The following is a 17,049-nucleotide window of genomic DNA, read 5'->3' on the forward strand; positions in this document are numbered from 1 at the left end:
GAAAAGACACAAATACACACATGCGTGCGCACACACACACATACCCCCGATGGACATAAGTAGAATTAAGGACATGGCCTCAGTAGAGTCTGACCTGATTCAGGTTCTGTTTCAGGGACCTCCGGCACTTCAGGTTCCTCAGGTAAGGATCCCCTGGTCTCCTCGGCTACTTCCAGGGCCTCAGACCCTTCCTGAGCTTCAGACTCCTCACCTTCAATCTCCTCTTCAGTCTCTGGATCAGTCTCTTCTAGTTCTAAAAAAAAAAATTAGGAGAAAAAAATTATTATTCGGTTTAGGTTAACAAATATTTAATTGGATGTCAAGGATTCTGATAAGTGCTGAGGCCAAAACAAAGAATAAGGAATGGCCTTGCCCTCCTGGAGCATGGGGTTTAATGAGGGAGACAGATACAATGTCTACATATTTTATCTATTAAAATGTAGTGGTAAAAGATGATAGTCATGTGCTCGGAGTGCTAGGGGAACATGGGGCTAAGGGTTTTAACAGTAAAAAACTGGAAACAGCCCAGAAGTCCATTCAATAAGGAAATGGCTAGAACTGCACTGATGTGGAGCCATTAGCTATGTGTGGCTATTGAGCACTTGAGATGTGGCTAATCCAAATTGAGGTGTGCTGCAAATATAAAATACACAATGGATTTCAAAGGCTTAGTATGAAAAACTGAATGCAAAGTACATTCAGAAATTTTTGCACTGATTACATGTTACAAAATAATCTTCTGTGTATATTAAGTAAAATATAATTAATGTCACTTGTTTCTTTTTGCTTTTATGTAGCTACTAGAAAATTTAAAGTTGCATATGTGACTTGCATTATATTTCTACTAGGCAGCATGAGGCTAGATTTAACGTATACATGACAGATTTTCTTATACCTAATTGCAAATAATGGAATATGTTGATTCGTATGTCAAATGTAAATTTTGAAAGCATAATTCCAAGTTTTATGGAGTTGCATGTAAATCTTTCAGGAAGAAGATGCGGTGAACAGTGTCAGAAAACCTATCTCCTTGGGGCGCCTGGGTGGCTCAGTTGGTTGGGCATCCGACTTCGGCTCAGGTCATGATCTCGTGGTCCGTGAGTTCGAGCCCTGCATCAGGCTCTGTGCTGACAGCTCAGAGCCTGGAGCCTGTTTCAGATTCTGTGTCTCCCTCTCTCTCTGACCCTCCCCTGTTCATGCTGTCTCTCCCTGTCTAAAAAATAAATAAATGTTAAAAATAAAAATAAAAATAAAAAAAAGAAAGAAAACCTATCTCCTCAATTCCTTTTAATATATTCATGAAATTAAAAAACAAGATATTTCTATGCAGATGATATGAGAAAATGAATGAGCCTGTTTTCTGGACTCTTGTGGAAATTTCTTCCTCCACTGATTACCTTCCAAGACTATCTGGTATGAGATACCTCAGGCATCTGAATGTTAATCTAAATCTGGATGATTAAGCACCCAGAGCAAAGCAACCCCAAGTGTTTTTTCTTATAGGTCTGGGTCTGTACCGGGACTACAGTGCATGTGGCTTCCAAGTAGGTGACTTACATTGTGGTGACTCTTTCGTGTTACATAGAGGAATTTATGGTGATGCACACAAGGAAGAAGTAGCGTTTGCGGAATCTGACCAGGGCTTGGCATGACGTTATGTGCTGTACGGCCGAAACTCACAATGTCTTTCAACTGAGTATCTTCTCATAGTAAAAAAAATTATCAAATGCCTAACATGCATACATGTAGTTATTTTTAAGTTGAATTCTTTTTTTTTTTAAGTTTATTTATTTTTTGGGCGCCTGGGTGGCTCAGTTGGTTAAGTGCCCAGCTTCAGCTCAGGTCATGATCTCACAGTTTATGAGTTCGAGCCCATCAGGTTCTGTGCTGAAAGCTCAGAGCTTGGAGCCTGCTTCAGATTCTGTGTCTCCCTCTCTCTCTCTCTCTCTGCCCTTCCCCTGCTCACTCTCTGTCTCTCTCTCTCCCCAAAATAAATAAATATTAAAAAAAATTATTTAGTTTTGAGAGAGAGAGAGCATGTGCCAGCAGGAGAGGAACAGAGAGAGAGAGGGACAGAGAGAATACCAAGCAGGCTCTGCACTGTGAGTGCAGAGCACAATTTGGGGCTTGATCTCACCAACTGCAAGATCATGACCTGAGCCAAAATCAAGAGTTAGATGCTTAACCGACTGAGCCCCCAAGGTACCCCTATAAATTGAATTCTTTTCCATATTAGGTACTTTATAAAATATACAAATGAAGAGTTTATATAATGATGCTGAGAAGTGTAAAAAGTTCTAATACTTTTTCTAGAATTCTAATGGCTAATCTGTGTACCAGATAAGTCAGGAATGGATTGAAAAATGTGTTAAGATCCTTATACTATCTGCGATTTTACTAAGTATGTGTTGTATTAGTTGTCTATTGCTTCATAATAAAGAACTCCAAAATTTAGTGATTAAAACAACAATAATCACATGTTATCCTTGCAGGTCCTGGGGTCGGGATTTTGGGGGTAGCTTGACCGGTGGCTCTGTCTTTGGGTCTCTCATGAAGTCAAATGAAGATGTTGGTCAAGGCTGCAGTCTCTGAAAACCTGTCTGGGGCTGGAGGACTGACTTCTGAGGTGGCCACTCAAAGCCTGAATGAGCTTCCCAGGGAGCAGGGAGAGATTAGCCCTGAGTTAAGTCCTGACCCACAGAAACGTGTACGGAATACAAATGTAGCTCTTTTAAAGTTTTGGGGTGGCTTGTCGCCAGCAAAGGAAAACTGAAATAGACACTTTTTACTCTTTTGAATCATGGACCCTTCTGGCAGTCTGATGAAACTTATGGGCCCTCCTTAGAATAATGCTTTCAAACCCATAAAATAAAATTCGTAAGAATCCAATTATATTGAAATGTAGGTATGAAGATATCAAAATAAATTCTGTGCTGTAGGAAATTTGTGAACTTTACTAATGCATTAAATAACAACAGGTAGCAATTGGTTTAATAACTACCATCATTTTGAAATAGTGCTAAGCATAACCAGGATATATAAAACCATAATGTGACATGAAAGTATTTTTGTTTCTATTGGTGACAAAGTCAAGATACTATTGATATCTTGTAGTATCAATACTACTGATACTATTATGGTTTGTTGCCTATATTAATTACCAGTTGAAGGAAATATTAAATTTCAGATAAAGGTTAGGGAAAATAAAGTTGTAGTTACTTTCCCATTCAAGTTCACAGGCCTCTGAATTTTATCCATGAACCCTAGGCTAAGAGCTTCAGTCGTAAAAGAAACTTTTGGAGTAAATTCTTCTATAATGGAGATAGAAGTTTAAGTTCAAAGAAAATAGGTATAGCAGGAGATTGGCTGTTTTCTCAACTTCCCCAGGAATCCTTCTACCAGAATTCCAGCAGCCGTGTGTCGTACATGACGAGGGCAGCTGTTTTACGACATGCTGCATATGATCCATGTAGAGGGTGCACACGTAGGTATCTGTGTGGGAGCTCTTTTCCTATGACTCCATTACTCTAGTGACCATATAATTTATTATCTAAATTGGAACACTGAGAATGAAAGTGGATCAAATAAATATTTCAATACCACAGGCATAAACCTAGACTCTCATGGGCAAACAGGGATATATGGTCACCTTGTCTGTAATTCACTTGAAATACTGCAGTTTCCTGCAGTAACAATACAAAATTAAATGACACATTATTAGTGATATAAATCTGTGTTTGCCTTTTGCTTTCTCATTCATAGCTTCCAACAGGCTTTGGTTTTCTTGTATTCTCAATGCCTCTTCAGTGGCTTTTCTGAAACGAAAATGTCCAAAATTTAATCATCTTTGGAAATTCAGACATCTCACAATGTTACAGTATTGAGGCTTATGATGGTAAAAAATAAAGTTGTGTATAATGTTCATTATACTTTTTAACTTTACACTGTAAATGTTTACTTTCCTGATATTGAAGTCAGTTAATTTTCCAGGTTTTTGTTTCCCCAGTTTTTTTCTTTTTTTTTGGTAAGCAAAGTTGCAATGTTACACTTTAAAAAACTTTGGCTGGGGGCGCCTGGGTGGCTCAGTCGGTTAAGCGGCCGACTTCGGCTCAGGTCATGATCTCGCACTCCGTGAGTTCAAGCCCCGCGTCGGGCTCTGTGCTGACAGCTCAGAGCCTGGAGCCTGTTTCGGATTCTGTGTCTCCCTCTCTCTGACCCTCCCCTGTTCATGCTCTGTCTCTCCCTGTCTCAAAAATAAATAAAAAACGTTTAAAAAAATAAATAAATAAATAAAATAAAAAACTTTGGCTGTTAATTGGGAAATTTGTCAAAATTAATAAAGGATTGTCTCACTCCAATTTGAAAAGGTAAATGGGAGAAGTTGTACCATTTTCCCTTCAGATTAAGTGGAAAATGTTCACAAAATAATGTTAAGTGACAAAAAAAGCATAATATAAAACTATGTATAATCTAATTTTAATTTTGTACTTAAAATTTATATAAATCATGATCAAAAGATTAGAAGAAAACTAGTCAAACTGTTCACAGTAATTATCTCTGGATGCTGGCATTATGAGAATTTTTTCTTTTACTTATCACTTTTTGCATTTAAAAATTTTCTAGGGGCGCCTGGGTGGCTCAGTCAGTTAAGTGTCCGACTTCGGCTCAGGCCATGATCTCACGGTTCGTAAGTTTGAGGGCCGTGTCGGGCTCTGTGCTGACAGCTCAGAGCCTGGAGCCTGCTTCCGATTCTGTGTCTCCCCCTCTCTTTCTACCCCTCCCCTGCTTGTGTGCTGTCTCTCTCTTCTCTCTCTAAGGTGAATAAACACTTAAAAAATGATAATAAAATAAAATAAAATTTTTCTATATTGAATAAATAGATAATTATCTTTGTAATCAGAAAAATTATCTCATTTCCATTCAACACAGTAATAATGAAATGTGGAGACTTGGAATATAAAAATATAAATATCTGGAGGGAATCTGTTTTTCACTAGGGTTGAAGCACTAAGCCTGCCTTCATGATGAAGACAGGTATAAGGAAAGCTAGTAAAGTGATGAAGTAAAGTAATACTTGTTAAAATTAAAATTTGTATACCTTTGGCCTAAAATTCTATATCTAGGAATTAACTCTCGAGAATTGACATACTACTGCACAAAGACACATGAATAAGAATGTCGATTGCATTTTAAAAAAAAAACCAAAAAATTGTATCAAGTATTCACCAACAGGGGATGAATTAAGTAGAGCCTATTCATACTGGTTGCCCACGCTGGGGCAGTTTTTCTGACTGTTCTGTAAATCTGTCCTTCTCCATATTCAGTGTTCTTTGCATCCTTTTCTCCATCTTGTGAAAATCTAATTATTTCTATTCTTTTCAAAAGACATTGCTATACTTCTTTTGCCAACAGATGTATTTCTTGTTACTAGGGAATGTTCTCTCATTTAGGTATTCTAAATCCTGCAATCTCGCCTGCAGTCGTGGTGTAATTCGAGTTCTCTTTGTTCATGACCAGAGGAAGGACCTCTGAGACTCCTGGATATTCTTTCTTCACCCCTTCTCCATTTGACTGCGTGCCCATCAGCAGTCATCCTGTTTATTTCAGGCAGGGCTCTTTTGTGAACCTTTCCTTGTCCACAGCCTAAATATAGTAAGCCACTGCTAAGAATCTAAGACTTGACAAGAATGAGGAAGAATTTTGCTGTCCGTTGTTAGTCACTTCTACAAAACCACTTGGATAAATGAGTCAAAGACAAAATGGAAGGACAGAAATTATCTTGGACTTGACTGGCACATCTGTAAACTGCTGCTATAAAAGCTGGGCAAATCTTTGCCTGTAAGAAGTTTACAAAGATGTGGGGCGCCTGGGTGGCTCAGTCGGTTAAGCGCCCGACTTCAGCTCAGGTCACGATCTCGTGGTCTGTGAGTTCGAGCCCCGCGTCGGGCTCTGGGCTGATGGCTCAGAGCCTGGAGCCTGCTTCCGATTCTGTGTCTCCCTCTCTCTCTCCCCCTCCCCCGTTCATGCTGTGTCTCTGTCTGTCTCAAAATTAAATAAACGTTAAAAAAAAAATTAAAAAAAAAAGAAGTTTACAAAGATGTGACAATTTGGAATCAAAAGAGGTAACAACTGATTATAGAGACAGCTCACAGAGTTCCATAGGATAAAAGGGAAATGAAGGTAGAGTAGGGAGAAAGTGGAGTTCTCTTTTCCTTTTTTAAAAAAATGATGCATGTGGGCGCCTGGGTGGCTTAGTCAGTCAAGTGTCCCGACTCCTGGTTTTGGCTCAGGCATAATCTCAAGGTTGTGGGATCAAGCCCTGCGTTGAGCTCTATACTGACAGAGTGGAGCCTGCTTGGGATTCTCTCTCTCCTCCCTCTGTTCCCCCTGCTATGCATGCACTCTCTCCCTCCCTCTCTCTCACTCTCTCTCTCTCAAAAAAAAGATACATGTATATGTAGTATGTATTCTAAATTATCTCCTTAAAATGTTGCAGACCTTCAGTCTAAAACCCACATGAACTTTGTTTTACTCTTGTGTTAATATCTTCATCTGTTCTCAAATATTTCCTTTTCTCATACACTGGGAAAAAATTAGGTAATCCCTTAAACCTTAGCAGATGGTAGCTCCATTTATAAGAAAATTTATAAAAGTTGAAAGCAAATGTAATACATTTGTAATTATTGTCTGAATCAATATCTTGTACTCAATATATCAAACACTTTTATTAAATGACCTAACTAAATTATACTGCATATATTTTGGTATTGAGTTCTTAAAGGAATGGCTAACTTAGATGAAGAGTAAACACTGAAAAAAAAATCCCTCTGACATACACTTATCAGTTATCTGCCTCCCCTGCCCCTCATTATGTGCCTCCCAGCTTCGTAATTTCTAGAGTTCAAAGAGGCTCCTAAATCCCAGCTCTAACTGCTGATATCTGAGGGGAAAAGGAAATAGCATTCGAGAAAGTCCTGTCTATAGGTGTTGTCCTTAACGGCAGGAACTTTGGTGGATTAGCATGAAGAAATTTAATTCTTACATTATCACTTTGAGAAGCAGGAATCCCAGTGGATGAATTACAATCTAAAGCACGTTTCAGCAAGAAAGAACAATTAGCAAATTAAGTCACTGCTTCTTTTCATATTTTATTCTCCAGTCTGAAGAACCTGATAGTTTATTCAAGTTTAGTTCTTGACCCTGCCATGGACAAATAGATAGGTGCTCACATTTGTAAAAGCTCTTCATTGCACCCAGACTGGAAAATAAACTTTGATGTTGAGCCTGCCAACTATAAATAATTAGTCTTGTTTTCTCCTTATGTAGAACATAGTCAGGGTTCAGATTTTAGTTATTTCACACAAGTGTACTTTCATTTACTTTTTATCATGTTATTCTTCAATTTGTGGATACTAGTCAGCGAAATTATTTAAGTCACAGACAAATATGGTAAAAAAAAGTCTTGCTTGTGCTCAGTTTTTTTACAGTGTCTTTTGAGAGTCAACATCTGATCTAGACTAAGTTCGATTTTGGGCTGAGAAAACATGCCCAACTCGGTACTTTAGAGAATCTGAAAGTATTTTTTTTTTTAATGTTTATTTATTTTGGGGACAGAGAGAGACAGAGCATGAACGGGGGAGGGGCAGAGAGAGAGGGAGACACAGAATCTGAAACAGGCTCCAGGCTCTGAGCCATCAGCCCAGAGCCCGACGCGGGGCTCGAACTCACGGACCGCGAGATCGTGACCTGAGCTGAAGTCGGACGCCCAACCGACTGAGCCACCCAGGCGCCCCTGAAAGTATTTTTAAAACTACTGCTTTTTTGTTTTGTTTTGTTTTTTAAGAATTGGATCTACTTAGTGGACCACTGTTTTGTTATTAAAGATATTTCATAAATGTAGCTTGTAAATAGACATAAAAGATTCATTAACTTGTTTTATTAAGCCAGGCAGATTTTACCTTGCTTCTTCTTCCTCTTTTTTTTTCTTTTGTAGTTCATCTAATAATCTTTCCAAAATCTTAGAGTCAATTTCAGGTTTATTCTCTAAATACAGTCTATTCAGTAAATATTTTCCTGAAATATAAAGAGAATAACATTAATTTTGAAGCTCTATAAAATACAGTGAGATATATTTTGGAAATTAACAATGAAAAATTATTTCTGCCTAAATCCAAATACATTTTCCTTTAAGCATTTATCTAAGTAGAGCCCAGGTTCTTTAAAATCCTGAGACCATCTCAAATCCTTTCTAAGAGATATATATTGGCATGTTAAAAATAATTAAAACATGAAAAGAGATAATATACTTCCCCCCCTTGAAACTCTTTTCAAATATATTTCCTTAAAAGGCAAGATGACAGAATATTCTTAGCCCCCATGTCAAAAATTAGTTAACCATATGTGTAGGGGTGTATTTCTGGGCTCTTTATTCTAGGGGTCAGTTTTTATACCAGTACCATACTGCTTTGATTATTATAGCTTTGTCCAAAGGGATGGAATAGTTAAAATTGAGTTCTTCTATCTTTACATACTTAATATTTCCCATCTGAGGTGAATAAGAACAGGTATATAGTCTCTACTCTCAGCCTCATATATTTCTCATTTAGAAGTTATAGTGCTGACTAGGAATGGGGTGTTAAACTGAGCACCAAAGAATAATTGTTCGGGCCTGATGGAACATCCAGGGGTCCAGCACGCTATCCCTGGCCATCTACTTGGTGAATGGATGTCTCATTTTGTGTACCTCTAAGTCATGAAGGGATTGTTGGGGTGGAATATGTACCTAGGGAGAGTGGAGAGTTTTCCATTTTGTATTGTAACTAAACATATTATCATCAAGAAAAACTTCACTTTCAAATTTACATGATGAATGTATACCAACCATTGTTTCCTGTATCTGATAAGCAGATTACTAAATCAGGTATAATTCCTTTCTCGACTAAGACTATCCACAGTTCTTTTATAATAGGGCAGTTGTCCAGGATCCATCCTCCGTGTTTTGGGGCGCTAGAAGACCTATTTGTGTTTTCTTCAACAGCCTGTTAAGAATGACACACTGGTATTACCATCACAGCCACAGAAGTCAAGGATACTTCTCTGATGTGTCATTTTTGTGGACCTTAACCAATTATCTTTCAAATTCTCACTGGAAAGAAAAAAAAGAATCAGTTCATTTTAAAAGAGAAAATTTTAAAGAAATAAACTAAGTTTTAAAAATTAAGAATGGGAAGCAAAAGCCTTTATTAAATACATAGAACAATACATTTTTGCTATATGCTATTCAGTATTGAGAGAGAGCATGTGCGTGCACATGTACATGAGTGGTAGAGGGGCAGAGAGAGAGAGAGAATCTCAAGCAGGTTCCACGCTCTGCATGGAGCTCAATGTGGGGCTCAATCCCACAACCCTGGGAACATGACCTGAGCCAAAATCAAGAGTCAGGTGCTCAACTGAGAGAGTCACCCAGGCACCCCTGTTATTTAGTATTATAGAATTCAGATCCTGACTTAGGAGGTTTTAGGTACCAAGGGTCCATGAGTCTGCATTTCTAACATGCTCTCAGGTGACAGTTGTCCCTGGGCCACCTTTTGAGTAGCAAGGGCCCAGTCCAGCTTGCCTGTTTTAGTGACAACACTCTTCATTTCCCTTTTGCTCTTCATCCCTCATTGTGAGAGCTGAGAATGTACTGAGATGGTTGCTAAAAGCAGTAAGAGGAATCGGGGCAAAACAAAGCTTGCAGGTGCTTAGGGAGTTCTGCTAAACTCTGCCCCCAACCCTCCTCCCTCAGTGCAGTAGCAACAGCCTCAACACGAGCATGGAAATTAGTGATGTGGATCTGTGAATACACCTACTCTGAGGGTTTCAAGTTTGTGCGTCACCAGGTAATCATAGGATGTTAGAAGTGAAAGGGGAAGAGATGTCACGAGGATGGGTATAACTCCCTGGCCTCTGCAGAATTTAAGATCACCTACTTTTCGAATTTCCATCTCAGTGAAGAGTCTTTTAAAAAAAGAATTTTAAACACTTTGAAATTCTTAACATAGAGAATTAGAGAAAAAGAGAAAGCTATAAAAAAGAAGTATAAATGAAAATAAGTCAGACAGAGAAAGACAAATACTATACAATCTCACTTATATGTAGAATCTAAAAACATGAACTCATAGAAACAGGAAACAGATATGTGGTGGCCAGAGGCAGGGGTCAGGGTGGGGGAATGAGTGTAGGGGATCAAAGGTACAAATGTACCGTTATAAGATGAATAAGTCCTGGGGATGTAATATTCAGCATGGTCTGACTATAGTTTACAACACTATATTGTATATTTTAAAGTTGCTAAGAGAGTCAATCTTAGAAGTTCTCACCACACACACACACACACACACACACACACACACACACTAAGTATGTGAAGTGATGGGCGTTAGCTAAAATTATTGTGGTAAACATTTTGCAATATATACATAAACCATATCCTGATGTTATACACCTTAAACTAATATGGTGCTATATGTCAAATACAACTCAACAGGGGTGCCTGGGAGGCTCAGTCAGTTGAGCATCTGGCTTCAGCTCAGGTCATGATCTAACAGTTTGTAAGTGCGAAACCGGTGTTGGTCTCTGTGCTGACAGCTCAGAGCCCGGAGCCTGCTTTAGATTCTGTGTCTCCTCTCTCTGCTCCTCTCTTGCTTACATTCTGTCTCTTTCTCCCTCAGAGATAAATAAACATTAAAAAAAATTAAAAAGAAACAAAAAGAACTCAGTAAAACTGAAAAAAAAATATAAATGGTTAATGAAAAAAATTATTTTTGTTTTTATTTTTGAGAGAGAGAGAGAGAAAGAGAGCAAGCATGTGAGTGGGGGAGGGGCTGAGAGAGAGAGAATCCCAAGCAGGCTCTGCACCGTCAGTGTGAAGCCTGATGCTGGCTTGAACTCATGAACTGTGAGATCATGAGCAGAGCCGTAATCAAGAGCTGGATGCTCAACCGACTGAGTCACCCAGGTGCCCCAATGGGTAATGAAAATTATACTGTCCAGTTTCAAGATATGAAAATTAAAGCAACACCGAGATGCAATTTATAATATCTCCATCTCATTCAATGGATTTGAAAAATTTAATACCTTCGTAATATATTTTTTTTTACTTTGGAGAATGAGCACATGGGCAAGGGTGAGGGGCAGCCAGAGAGAGTGAGAGAGAATCTCAAGCAGGCTCCACACTCGGCATGGAACTCAATGCAGGGCTCAAACTCACGAACCATGAGATCATCCCCTGGGCTGACATCGAGAGTCGGATGCTCAAACGACAGAACCACCCAGGCACCACCCTTCATAGTATTTTATCAAATGAATAGATCTTATTTTGTTTAATTATTCTCTTACTGTTAAATGTTTACATCACTTACAATTTTAATATAACACTGTGATGAACATCTGTATATATAAATCCTTGCCCAAATGTTATGTATTTCTTCAGGTCAGATTCCTTAGGTCAAAAGGCATAAAAGAATGAACATTTTAAAGGCTTTTCACACACACCGACACATTGCTTCCAAAACATCTGTATCAATTTTCACTCTCTCTATGTGACTATCTCATTATAGCCTCACTAGTATAGATTATTATGCATTTTAAAAAATCTTTGGCAATTTGACAGGTAAGAATCTGTATCCCAAAGTTTTAAGTTTCATATTTTTATCAAAATTTGAACATGAAAATTTTCAATGAACCATTTGCATTTCTTCTTTGATGAAATAATCTGTTTATACCTTTTGCCCGCTTTTATATTAGGTACTCTATTTTCCTTGATTTGTGAGAAATATTTATATTAAGGAATTAATATGTCATTATTTATTATAAATGCTTGCCCTAGTTTGATCTTTGTCCTAAAATTATGATTCTCATGTTTTTTTGTTTTTTCTTCATAGAGAGAATCACTATTAAATAGCCTCTTTGTTGAGATTTTGCTTGAAGAGTTTTCCCACTGTGTTTGCGCAGGTCCAAATGCGGAAGTTATATTTCTGACTTGACCTCAAGTGACTCTAAGGGAAGAGAGAAGTGAAACATGGGCACATGACACTGCTTCAGGAAAGGAAGTCACTGAAACAGGGCAGGGGGAAGGTGCTGCTGTTGCTGAAGTGGCACAAGACACTTGGGCCTGGACATTTCAAAGCTGAGGGGAGGAAAGTTTCAGGAGGCAAGGACCTGGGTGCCTGAGGATACACGTTTTGGATGTATAGGTAAAACAGCTTCGGTGTAGGAATCTGTTGAGGGAGATTCCCCAGTTGAGATCACTGTGGAAAGAAGGGGGAACCTGCCTTAGGATTTCATATCTGAAAGAACTCCTGAGTGTGCGGCCCAGCAGAGTGAAGGCGGGACTCTGAGCCTGGAGACTGTGCCTTGCAGGGCAAGTGGTAGGGAGGGGGCCCTTTGTACTTGGTCTATGTCTGGCCTCGCTGTCACCAGAGTCATGGAAGTGGGCTTTCAGGTGTCTGAGCGCTGAAAATAGTGTCACTCTCTTTGGACATCTTCAGGGAAGGGGTGAGTGAGAGAAAGTAATATTTAGAAAAATGATGTAACATTTAAATGCACTATTCATCTTTCTATCCTTTTGTGATTTTAACTTAATAAATTTTTCCCTGTATTTAATGCTGTTTTAGATTCCTTTATTCTATGTTATTTCATGTTTACTTTTAATCACTTGTGAATATATATATATATTATATAATATATATATAATACATACATATATGTTTCTCGCTTGTATAAACAAATATTTATCACTGTGAAAAATATCTAGAGAGAGAGACAGAGATTGAGAGAAGGGACTGGGAGCATCAGAGGAAGCAGGACATGACACAGAGAGACAAGGGAGGCCCAGAAAAACATAATGACCATGTGATGAACACAGGTACAAGGGCAGAAATGGAGAGGTTTTAGAGCAATAGCTGTGTGACCATGGAAGCAGAGCAAAACTGATGTATCACATAGAGAAGACTACAGTGACTAAAGAAATAGGTTGTGGATATGATACGCAGCCAGATAAGTCATGGGCTGGACAACATACAGCGGCAGGTTCGACGCTAAAGCCCCACTTCCCTTGACGTTGTTCTCGAGACATTTTTCTGCTAGGTACTGGGCAAATACCTTTGGTATAGTCTGTGTAACAGCTTCAGTTATCACAAGTGTGCAGAGCAATAGGAGCAGAAAAAAGTTCCCAGTGTCCCCCAGCCTCTGTTGTTGTGTGCTCTGTAGCCAGTCAAGACAGAAACCAGGGAAAAGTGCAAATGATTTAGCATGGAAAAAACTTCTGTGCATTCGCCATTGCAAGGGGGTGACTCTTATTTCCCTTTGGTAGAAATGATACCTATCATTATTTCTGTATTTTTAAGACTTTAAAATACTGTTAAACTATAACTCTAAAAGATTCTAAAAATACCGAGATACAGATGTGGTTTCAGAAGCCTCCTTAACCCATCACTCTAGGGAGCCATGCCTAACTGTTCCATTTGCAAATGAAATAAAACCTATTCCCTTTTCTTGGACTGGATCATCCATTAGGCCCAAGTGCACCTGTTCTGCACATGGGCTGTGAGCTTCAGATAAGAAAGTGAAATTAGTGGGAAGCAAAATGGGAAAACAGGATACAAAAATGATTGCAGGAACAATTGGAAAATAAAATACAACCACGACGGTATCTAAAGTAGCATCAAAATACATTAAATACCTAAGAATAAACCTAATGAGAGATACTGAAGATAGAGGTCTTTTGTAGTTTTGAAAACTACAAAACAATGCTGGGAGAAATTACAGAGCTACAGTAGTTAGTATGTGTGGTACTGGAACACAGATAGACAAATACGTCAATGGAACAGAATAGAGTGTCCAGAAATAGACCACACAGATAGGGCCACTTGATTTATTTTTTAATTTTTATTTATTTTTAACGTTTATCTATTTATTTAGAGAGAGAAAGAGAGCATGCGAGAGTGGGGGCAGAGAGAGAGGGAAAGAGAGAACCTCCAGCAGGCTGTTCTGCACTGTCAGTGCTGTTACTGACACAGGGCTTGAGCTCATGAACCAGGAGATCATGACCTGAGCCAAAATCAAGAGTTGGATGCTTAACCCACTGAGCCACCCTGGCGCCCCAGGGTCACTTGATTTATGATAGTGGGGAAAGGTTGGTCTTTTCAATAAATGGTGCCGGAATACAGCTGGATATTTGTATTAGAAAAAAATGAACCTTGATGCTCATGTTGTAAGTTTAAAAAAATCCATGTAAAAGTATGTATGTATATATTTATTATTGTTTGTTACTGAAGTACAACTGACATACAATATAATATTAGTTTCAGCTATACAATATAGTGATTCTGCAATTATATACATTACAAAATAAAGTTTATAATTTTTTACCATGATAATATAAATGTAGTCACCCTCTGTCACCATACAAAGTGATTACAATAGTGCTGATTACATTCCCTATGCTGCACTTTTCATCCCTTTGACTGATTTTTTTTTATTTTTATTTTTTACTTTTAATGGCCTTAGTTTTATTTATTTTTTTAATTTTATTTTTTAAAAATTTACATCCAAATTAGTTAGCAAATAGTGCAACAATGATTTCAGGAGTAGATTCCTTAGCGTACCTTACCCATTTAGCCCATCCCCCCTCCACACCCCCTCCAGTAACCCTCAGTTTGTTCTCCATATTTATGAGTCTCTTATGTTTGGTCCCCCTCCCTGTGTTTATATTATTTTTGTTTCTCTTCCCTTATGTTCATCTGTTTTGTCTCTTAAAGTCCTCATATGAGTGAAGTCATATGATATTTGTCTTTCTCTGACTAATTTCACTTAGCATAATAGTCTCCATTTCCATCCATGTAGTTGCAAATGGCAAGATTTCATTCTTTTTGATTGCTGACTAATACCCCATTGTATATATATACCACATCTTCTTTATCCATTCATCCATCAATGGACATTTGGGCTCTTTCCATACTTTGGCTATTGTCCATTAGCTGCTATAAACATTGGGGTGCATGTGTCCCTTTGAAACAGCACACCTGTATCCTTTGGATAAATACCTAGTAGTGCAATTGCTGAGTTATAGGGTGGTTCTATTTTTAATTTTTTGAGGAACCTCCATACTGTTTTCCAGAGTGGCTGCCCCAGTTTGCATTTCTACCAGCAGTGCAGAAAGGTTCCTCTTTCTCTGCATCCTTGTCAACATCTGTCATTGCCTGAGTTGTTAATTTTAGCCATTCTGACTGGTGTGAGGTGGTATCTTATTGTGGTTTTGATTTGTATTTCCCTGATGATGAGTGATGTTGAGCATTTTTTCATGTGTCAGTTGGCCATCTGGATGTCTTCTTTAGAAAAGTGTCTGCCCATGTCTTTTGCCCCTTTCTTCACTGGATTATTTGTTTTTTGGGTGTTGAGTTTGATAAGTCTTTTTTTTTTTAATTTTTTTTTTAACATTTATTTATTTTTGAGACAGAGAGAGACAGAGCATGAACAGGGGAGGAGCAGAGAGAGAGGGAGACACAGAATATGAAACAGGCTCCAGGCTCTGAGCTGTCAGCACAGAGCCCGACGCGGGGCTCGAACTCACGGACCGTGAGATCATGACCTGAGCCGAAGTCGGACGCTTAACCGACCGAGCCATCCAGGCGCCCCTTGATAAGTTTTTTTATGGATTTTGGATACTAACCCTTTATCCATATGTCATTTGCAAATATCTTCTCCCGTTCCATTGTTTGCCTTTTAGTTTCGCTGATTGTTTCCTTTGCTGTGCAGAAGCTTTTTATTTTGATGAGGTCCCAATACTTCATTTTGCTTTTGTTTCCTGTCTCCAGAGACATGTTGAATAAGAAGTTGCTGCAGCTGAGGTCAAAGAGGTTTTTGCCTGCTTTCTCTTCAAGGATTTTGATGGCTTCCTGTCTTACATTTAGGTCTTTCATCTATTTTGAGTTTATTTTTGTGTATGATGTAAGAAAATGGTCTAGGTTCATTCTCCTGCATGTCGCTGTCCAGTTTTCCCAACACTATTTGCTGAGGAGACTGTCTTTATTCCATTGGATATTCTTTCCTGCTTTGTCAAAGATTAGTTGGCCATATGTTTGCAAATCCATTTCTGGGTTCTCTATTCTGTTCCATTGACCAAGGTGTCTGTTTTTCTGTCAGTACCATACTATCTTGATGATTCCAACTTTGTAATATAGCTTGAAGTCTGGGATTGTGATACTTCCAGCTCTGGTTTTCTTTTTCAGGATTGCTTTGGCTATTCAGGGTCTTTTCTGGTTCCATACAAATTTTAGGATTGTTTGTTCTAGCTCTGTGAAGAATGCTGGTGTTATTGTGATAAAGATTGCATTGAAGGTGTAGATTGCTTTGGGTAGTATCGACATTTTAACAATATTTGTTCTTCCAATCCATGAGCATGAAATAATTTTCCATTTTTTTGTGTGTCTTCTTCAATTTCTTTCATAAGGTTTCTATAGTGTATAGTTTTCAGTGTATAGTTTTTCACCTCTTTGGTTAGATTTATTCCTAGGTATTTTATGGTTTTTGGTACAATTGTAAATGGGATCGATTACTTGATTTCTCTTTCTGCTGCTTCATTATTGGTGTATAGAAATGCAACCAATCTCTGTGCATTCATTTTATATCCTGCCACTTTGCTGAATTCATGGATTGGCAGTTTTATCTAGCAGTTCTTTGGTGGAATCTTTTGGGTTTTCTATATAGAGTATCATGTCATCTGTGAAGAGGGAAAGTTTGACTTTCTCCTTGCTGATTTGGATGCCTTTTATTTCTTTGTATTATCTGATTGCTGAAGTTAGGACTTCCAACACTATGTTGAATAACAGTGGCAAGGGTGAACATCTCTGTTATGTTCCTGACATTAGGGGGAAAGCTCTCAGTTTTTCCCCATGGAGGATGATATTAGTGGTGGGTCTTTCGTATATAACCTTTATGATCTTGAGGTATGAACCTTCTATCCCCACTTTCTTGAGGTTTTTATCAAGAAAGGATGCTGTATTTTGT

At 38.3% G+C, this 17,049-nt stretch overlaps 1 protein-coding gene across 4 annotated transcripts in view; it reads right to left on the minus strand.

The window, feature by feature from the left end:
• AK9 (adenylate kinase 9) overlaps positions 1–17,049 on the minus strand; it is a 141,708-nt gene that overhangs the window by 71,348 nt on the left and 53,311 nt on the right. For all 4 annotated transcript variants that reach the window (XM_042939528.1, XM_042939527.1, XM_042939526.1 and 1 more), the window contains exons 17-20: positions 8,882–9,038; positions 7,959–8,073; positions 3,742–3,815; positions 95–253 (exon numbers count right to left, since the gene is read on the minus strand). In XM_042939528.1, coding sequence (XP_042795462.1) covers positions 95–253; positions 3,742–3,815; positions 7,959–8,073; positions 8,882–9,038 — 505 coding nt within the window. The remainder of the gene's footprint in view (positions 1–94; positions 254–3,741; positions 3,816–7,958; positions 8,074–8,881; positions 9,039–17,049) is intronic.

Source organism: Panthera leo, chromosome B2 (genome assembly GCF_018350215.1).
Source record: "Panthera leo isolate Ple1 chromosome B2, P.leo_Ple1_pat1.1, whole genome shotgun sequence".
Taxonomy (NCBI): domain Eukaryota; kingdom Metazoa; phylum Chordata; class Mammalia; order Carnivora; family Felidae; genus Panthera; species Panthera leo.